This window comes from Montipora capricornis, chromosome 1, assembly GCF_036669925.1.
Source record: "Montipora capricornis isolate CH-2021 chromosome 1, ASM3666992v2, whole genome shotgun sequence".
NCBI classification, from domain to species: domain Eukaryota; kingdom Metazoa; phylum Cnidaria; class Anthozoa; order Scleractinia; family Acroporidae; genus Montipora; species Montipora capricornis.
This window is the reverse complement of record NC_090883.1, coordinates 26243346-26250845: the sequence shown is the minus strand read 5'-3', so window position 1 is coordinate 26250845 and position 7500 is coordinate 26243346. Positions and strand designations below refer to the sequence as shown.

Below are 7500 nucleotides of genomic sequence, written 5' to 3'. Positions count from 1 at the left end.
GATACAGCCAAGAATTATAAATCAGATTGATCGTTGAATTGTGTACTTTGCAGACAACATTTTTCCTTTGAAAATTAAATGAAATTGTTCACAACTCACTCGTTACAAAACGACTGAACAAACTGCTCTACTCGCGGGCCGAGGGCTGAAATTGACAAAAGCGGCCGATAAGAAGACGTACGCCGGTTTAGTTTTGAGCTCGTTCACTCAATATAGAACACGCCGGTTCGAAAAAAAATAATAAAGAACACTCAAAGCAAGTGTACACAACACTATGGTCAGGGAAATGGGAAAAAAATGTGTTTTCACTCACCTCCGAACACAAAATCATCAATAGTCGCGCGCGTCTGTATAAACTTAAGTTCAAAATGAATGCGTGTTTTTGAAGTTCTTTTCCTTTACTTTCGTGAAAATAGAGCAGTATTTTCGTCCTCGCCCGCTTGAATAGTGCGGACCTGCGTGGAAACAACCAGCGATTAAATTTCACAAAAACCACGCTCCAGAAGATGAGCATGACATTATACAAAATACTAACCAAATGATGACGAAGCCTGCTTAAAACTTCGTTGCTATGCTCGAAAAGGTGTTTTTTTGGGGGTAAAAACCTTTCATCCCTTCAACGATCTAGCCTCTCTTGGGTTCCAGTCCTTCCCCGACGGGTCACGCAAAAACGTGACAAACGAAATTTTCCAAGAGCTTTGCAAACTTTACTCGTTTAGATCGTCGGTGACCCCTATTTTTTTAATCATGACTCACTTACTTTACTTACTATCTACAAAATATGATGAAATGAAAAATTCTCACCGTAGGAAGTTATCTTTTTTTAACATTTTCTTTCCTCGTGCCATCGAATTCCAGTAGTGGTTGCAACGGTTAGAGCTTACAAAAACGCTCGTCGAGGATGAACTCTACTGTTTACGACATCCCTAGCGGCATGCAATTATCTAACAATCCCACTCCTAAAAACCTATGCACGGAAACCTTCACTCTAACAGTTTATGAAACAGTTTAGAATCCAATTGCAAAAATAGTTAAAAAACGTTTAGAATCCGAGCTTTCGCCGATCTACGGCATCATCAGGGATAAGAAAAAATATATCCCGCGTAGGGCTTATATACAGATGTAAGGTGAAAATGTGTGAAAAACGAAAGAATGTGGGGGTAAAATAAATAAAGAGGTATGAATATGAATAAAAACGAGTGGTATGATCTAATGACCGAGTGTAAAGAAGATATGCTAAGTAATTTCTAGAATAAAAGGTCCGCGAATTCGCTGCATTCCTCTCGGGAGTTCATGATAGGTTTGTACTTTCGTATGTAAAACGCTTCGAGCAGTCGTAGATTTGCGGGATCGTTTTCTAGTACAATACTCTTAATTTCGATGCCTTTGTAGACCTTGTTTTGGCACTGAGAGAGGTGTTTCTTCACGGAGGAGTTGTCATTGTTCAGGTGTTCTCTCACACGATCGTGGATAAAGCGTATAGTGCTCCCGATGTAATGCTGGTTGCAGTTGTTGCATGTGATTTGGTAAACAGCATTGCGTAATAAGCACAATTTGGTGCCGGAGATAGGGCAATTGGCCCTCGTGCATGTCCGTTCTTTGTTGTTGTGAGAGAGGGCTCGTCTGAGAGTATATGATTTGTGCGCGACCCGAACTGGTATGCCCTCTTTTCGGAAAATGCTTGTGATTCTGTAGTTTAGACGTTCGGAGATATATGGGATCTTCAGGTACGACCATTAGGTGTTGAGAGGTCGGGGGTTTTCCTGGTGGTTCTGAGAGTGCTTAGTTTTGTCTATGATGCTTTCGGGATACCCATGTGCGTTTCCGCTCATTACGAATGAAGTTTATGTTTGATTTTTTCGGTATCGCTGATTGGTGGTGAACGAATATTGGTTTCTTTGCTGTTTTCTTGTAAAATTCAAAGGAGCTTTTGCCATCTTTAGAGATGGTTACTTTGAAGTCAAGTAGTGATAGTGAGTGGCCACTTGGTGTAATTTCTGGTTTCTCGATTTCAAACTTCAATTTGGGGTGCAGGTTATTCATTGAAGAGTGGAATTGGTCCGCCATATCCTCACCGGTGGTCTGGAGGTAAAATGTTATTTCCGACGAGTGAGGTTGCGAATAAGGCCGAAATAACTATTTTGTCGGCACGAGTTACAACAAGGGCCTGGGTTCCAGGCCATCCTCACAGGTGGTCTGGAGGTAAATGTCATCAACATATCTCTTGTAGGGGGGAATGGATAAATGTGAAGAGAGGGCACTGGTTTCGAGTCTGTCCATGAAAAGGATGGCCAGAATAGCTGAGATATTGAAACCCATAGGAAGGCCTTCTTTTTGGCGGAAAACTTGATCATTAAATGAGAAGTACATGTTATTTAGTGTTACTGTGAGGAGGTCCTTAATGTCTTGTTTGGCGAGGTGAAATATTGGGTTGTGAATTCTGTCGGTGGCGTTGGTAATGGCTTCTTGTATGGATATTGACGTATACAAGGACACTACATCGAGACTGCATGGGTATGGTAGGGTTTTGTTAGCGGTGAAATCGCCGGCTTGGATGTACTTGATAAGTTCAAGGCTGTTTTCGAGATGTGCTGGAACGTCTTTCAGAAAAGGTTTGAGGGCGTTGGCGAGCGGCCATGAGAGGCGCTGTGTTGGTCCATTGGTGTTAGATACAATAGGTCGTATTTCAATAGCTGGGTCAGTTTTGTGTGTCTTGATGAGGTGGTAGAACCGGGGGAGGTCGGTGTTCCCGGCGATGAAGCTCTTCCGGACAAAAGAGGGTATCTCGTTATGTAGGCAAACGTTTTGCCAAGTTGAGTTGACCTTGTCCTCGACTGTTTTGGCCGACATGCGGGGTACCTTTTGATAGGTGCTGGAGTCGTTGAGATGAGCTAGTGCAACTCGTGTACGTGTCTTGCTGTATTACGCAGAATTCCGTACCTTTATCGCTGGGGAGGCAGATATAGTTCTTCTCTTTGAGTTCTTTGATTACTCTCTTCTCTGCGTGGCTGATGTTCGACCACTTCTTTTGCGGCTGTAGTTCTTTAAGGGTGGCTTGAAGTTTGTGGTGGATCCTTTGGAGCTTTCTTTCGAGTTCGTCTTCAGATTCTGGTTTGTAGATGTGTCGGGACTGTGGATAGGTAAGGATGTCTGAAGGTCGAAATCGTGATTCTCGAAAGTGTTTGCATCGTATTTGATTGGCTAGCCGATAGAATGCTATATTGATGCGCGTGATTGTATGTTCGCTTATGCCAGGGATGAGGCTGAACTTGGGGCATTTAGATAGGAGATTGATTTCCTGGGCGTTGAGGTTACTAGTGAGGTCGGTGACCAGATTGGGTTTGTTTGTGGTGACGTTGTCTGAGGAACTTGTGTTGTTATTATCGGTGCTGTTCAAGTTGGTAGTTCTATTTCTTTGATCGGACGAGCCATTTGGACTATTTATCTCCGAAGTGTTAGCACTGCTCGGATTCTTGAGGTTGTCTAGCAGCGTTAGGAATTTTCTGTTGTGCAGATTGCTGGCGGTGTTATACGCTAAGTATCTTTGGGAGCGTATTTTAGATGCCACGTCAGGAGTGAATACCGATGTTATCCTTTCATCGAGCCGTCGTTGTTCGTGTAGTTTAATGGCAATGATTCTCTGGAGTGCTCTTTTGCTTTCGTTTAGGACGAAACGTCTTGTTCTCTGTTTGGATTTCTCAGTGATGGATTAGACTCCAAAGTCATACGGTAGTGTGAGGTTTTCGATTGTCTTTGGGAGGACGTTGATTGTCGAGCATTGGCGGAGGAAGAAGAGTCTTTGTTTGCTGGTAGCCAAAGTCTCGTTGTTGCGCAATATTTTCTTAACGAGGACAAATTCGGCTCGGCCCAAGCCTAGTTTCAATAATTGTTGGATATTGTCCTTCCGTAGCATTTTAAATGAAACAGTTTAGAATCCAATTGAGGCCTTACACTAATTGATGTTAAAATCTTTAAAAAACGTTTAGAATCCGAGCTTTCGCCAATCTACGGCATCATCAGGGATAAGAAGAAATATATCCCGCGTAGGGCTTATATACAGATGTAAGGTAAAAATGTGTGAGAAGCGAAAGAATGTGGGGGTAAAATGCCTAAAATAAATAAAGAGGTATGAATATGAATAAAAACTAGTGCTATGATCTAATGACCGAGGGTAAAGAAGATATGCTAAGTAATTTCTACAATAAACCAACGCCACCGACAGAATTCACAACCAAATATTTCACCTCGCCAAACCCAGGCCCTTGTTGTATCTCGTGCCGACAAAATAGTTATTTCGGCCTTATTCCCAAGCTTACTCGTCGGAAATAACATATTTTGTCTCCACTCCACAACAAATAACAACACAGCATCGCTGAACCAAATAAGTTTATTATGGGAGGGCCTGGCGAGAACCACCCCTATATAGAGTGACAAAAAATTGGGCAAAGGCGTGATAAATAGACACTAAAAGCTTAAATGGCTTAAAGTCCAAGGAATTTGGAAACAGAAAGTCTTTGATCCAGATCGTCATCGACATATATGTCTTTGGCTTTCGTCGACTTCCAGCGACCGTGTCGCTGAAACACTCTGTCGCTAACACCACTGTTAGCTGCCATAGTCGCACCACCTGAACGCAGCGAGTGCAGCCCGAACTTGGAAGGGTCAGACCCGATGGTCTTCAAATCCCGCCTGAAAGCTTGTCTCATAGTGCTGTAACTAATAGACTTATCGCGGGTTATCAACTTACAAGAATCCCTTCCCTTAGAAATGGGTCTAAAAATCAGATCCCTGGAATCTGGAGGAATTTTAAATTTGGTAAGATACTTTTTGAGGAGCTTGACAGGACACGCGGGACTAGGGAGCTCAGAAATAATTACTTCGTCTCCCCGACGAAGCTGGTCGTTCTTACTTTTGGGGACTTTAATAACCATGAATCCCTCGTTAAAGAAAATGTCATTCCTTCTTATCCTGGAGACGTCGTCGAACCTAAAGAAGCTGGCAAATGACAAAACATACCAGGTAATATTGCGCAATTCAACAGGGTTTTCAAGGTTAGAACGGCTAATAATATCATGAATCACACTAGATGAAATAGGCTCCTTGCGGTTAAGAATAGCAGTACCAAGAATTCTTTATGAAGCAGACCTGCATGACGGCCTCGACGATGGGGTTATCCGTGGGGGAGGGGATACCAGCCATACTATGTGCCCACTTTATGCCATAAAAGGCAGAATCAATAACACTAGGAGAATGGGATTGCTCAATAGGGTGTTGCAAAAACAATGCAACGTGAAAGGGTTTAGCGGGGAAAAAATTCCCGCCAAACGTACTAATGGCGAAATCCTTCCACTTGCGGTAAGCGCGGTGGTACAGCAAGGATGTACTGTTGGCCTTTGAGGACAGTATTGTCGTCTTCAATCTCTCAGCTAACCCTTGGATGGGACCGTCTGGCAGAGCGTCCTGACCAAAGTCCCAAAAACCGGATTGGAAGATATCTGGAGGATACAAAAATAGGAACAAAGGCAAACAAAAAACGGACGGGGGAAATGACAGGACACATAAAAAATTAATGTAACAAATAAATAAACTTTTTATTGCATGGAAAGTATAGTGCACGGTGAAACCAAACAAACGCCTACATGAAAACATAGTAGACAGCTCACGCAAAGGCGTACAAAAAACTAAACTAAAGTAACGTCTAATTACAAGAGTCACACTTTCCATAAGGCAAAGTGCAAAACCCCTCGCGACATAAAGGGGGCCTGGGACGGCGAAAGTCGACTCGCAGAGCAACGACATCAAAATCAAGGGGTCTTGTGCCAAAAAGGGAATTACGGGCTTTCCCTTTGACAAATAATACCTCGAACTTGGGCAAGTAGACCCAGTCAATAACGAATCTGCTCCAGTGCGCACCATCTGTTGCGCAGACGTTCCAGAAGAACGACGACTTCCATAGCGGTAAAATTAGGGTACCTCTAGCAAGACACACTTCCATGTGTTTAAGAACTCTGAAAATTAGACAAACCGTGGGACAGAGCCAATTGTTGTCGTATCCCCAGTCCTGAGAAAAGGCGTCAACTGCCTCACAGCCGGGCTGAAAAAACCGGGAATTAAACCTTGGCAATTTGGTATTGTAGCTACAGTCGAACCTATCGACGGTATGGTTACCCCAGCGATCATTAATACTCTGAAAAACGAAATCATTAATAGCATAATCGTCGAAATCAACAAGCTTGCTGATGGAGTCGGCTCTGGCATTAAGATCTCTAGGGATCCATCTGGCATCAAGAGAAATGCGATACTTGAGGCAAATCTGAAAGGCTTCGAGAGCTAACGCCTGCAGATCCAGTTTCCTGCTGCCGTTGAGAAGAATAGACTCGACATTGTGGTTGTCAGAATACCAGATGACCCTTGCGTTGGACAAAAGATCTGCAAAGTTAAGTTCTCGCCAAGTAGAACTTTGTACTTTTTCCACGGGAGACCAATTCTGATGAAAAACCAAATCGGAGTCGGACTCGACAAACGCATCACAGGCTGAATCGGAAGCATCGGAGAAACTAACTCGGTCTGGTAGAGATTGTACGCCCGAATAAACTCTACCGTTGAGGGAATTTACATTGTTAGCCCAAAAGTTAATCTCCGAAATGGAATCATCCGACAAGAAAACTTCACTGTCCCAGGAAAAGGCAGAATTAACCACTGAAAAGAGATGTCTGGTCATAATACGGGTAACTGACCCCACGCAAGAAGAAAGTGAAATGATCTGGCCCGCAACGCTGGCAACGCTTTTGACGTGAACCTTACAAGGAGACTGTTGGGAAGACAATGTCTGCAATGACCCGAGGTCGGAAGTCAATTTTGCGATGCGTTCATCGGTGGCCTGAACAGAGCCATCGATGGTATTAAGAACAACTCCTAGCCATGTAACAACTTGAACTGGTTCCCAAACGGACTTTTCCTGGTTGGGGACGAAACCAGACTTGAGTAAATCAGAATGAACGGCTAAGCTGTGAATTTTGGCCGAAACTTTATCAAGTCCCCCTCCTAGGCCGTCGTCCAGGAAAATGCCAATAGGAATGCCCCGACTTCTCCAAAATTTTTGCAGCGGCTTGAGAATCTTCGTGAAAATGAAAGGAGCAGAGGAGAGGCCGAACGAAAGAACGCAAAATTGAAAGTATCTGAACTTCCCAGTGCCGAAGTCCCAAGCAAATGCAAGGAATTTGCGGTGCTCTGGGAAAATTTCAATATGATGGTACCCGGACTTCAGATCAAATTTAAATAAATAATAGCCCTAGTCAAAAATCTGAGTGGCCACGGACAAGTCTTCACACTCGAACTTTTGCTTGTAGAGGAAAGCGTTCACATGTCTCAGATCTAAGATCAGTCTTTGTTTACCCGAACTACGAGTAGAAACGGAGAACGGATTAATAATGTCCGGAGCGCAAAAAATTTCTTCGACAAGGTTAAGCTTGAGTAGGTCATTAACAGCTTCAGACACAA

At 43.4% G+C, this 7500-nt stretch overlaps 2 protein-coding genes across 2 annotated transcripts in view; both read right to left on the bottom strand.

The window, feature by feature from the left end:
- The window catches only part of LOC138037206 (neuropeptide SIFamide receptor-like), a 159499-nt gene that overhangs the window by 108354 nt on the left and 43645 nt on the right, over window positions 1–7500 (bottom strand). The window lies entirely within an intron of this gene.
- On the bottom strand, window positions 2155–2850 carry LOC138013670 (uncharacterized). The gene has a single exon (XM_068860758.1). The coding sequence runs from the start codon at window positions 2848–2850 to the stop codon at window positions 2155–2157; it is 696 nt and encodes a 231-aa protein (XP_068716859.1).

Bases quoted from the DNA above. Each gene is read 5' to 3' on its own strand.
- LOC138013670 (XM_068860758.1), bottom strand. From the start codon at position 2,850: ATGTCGGCCAAAACAGTCGAGGACAAGGTCAACTCAACTTGGCAAAAC.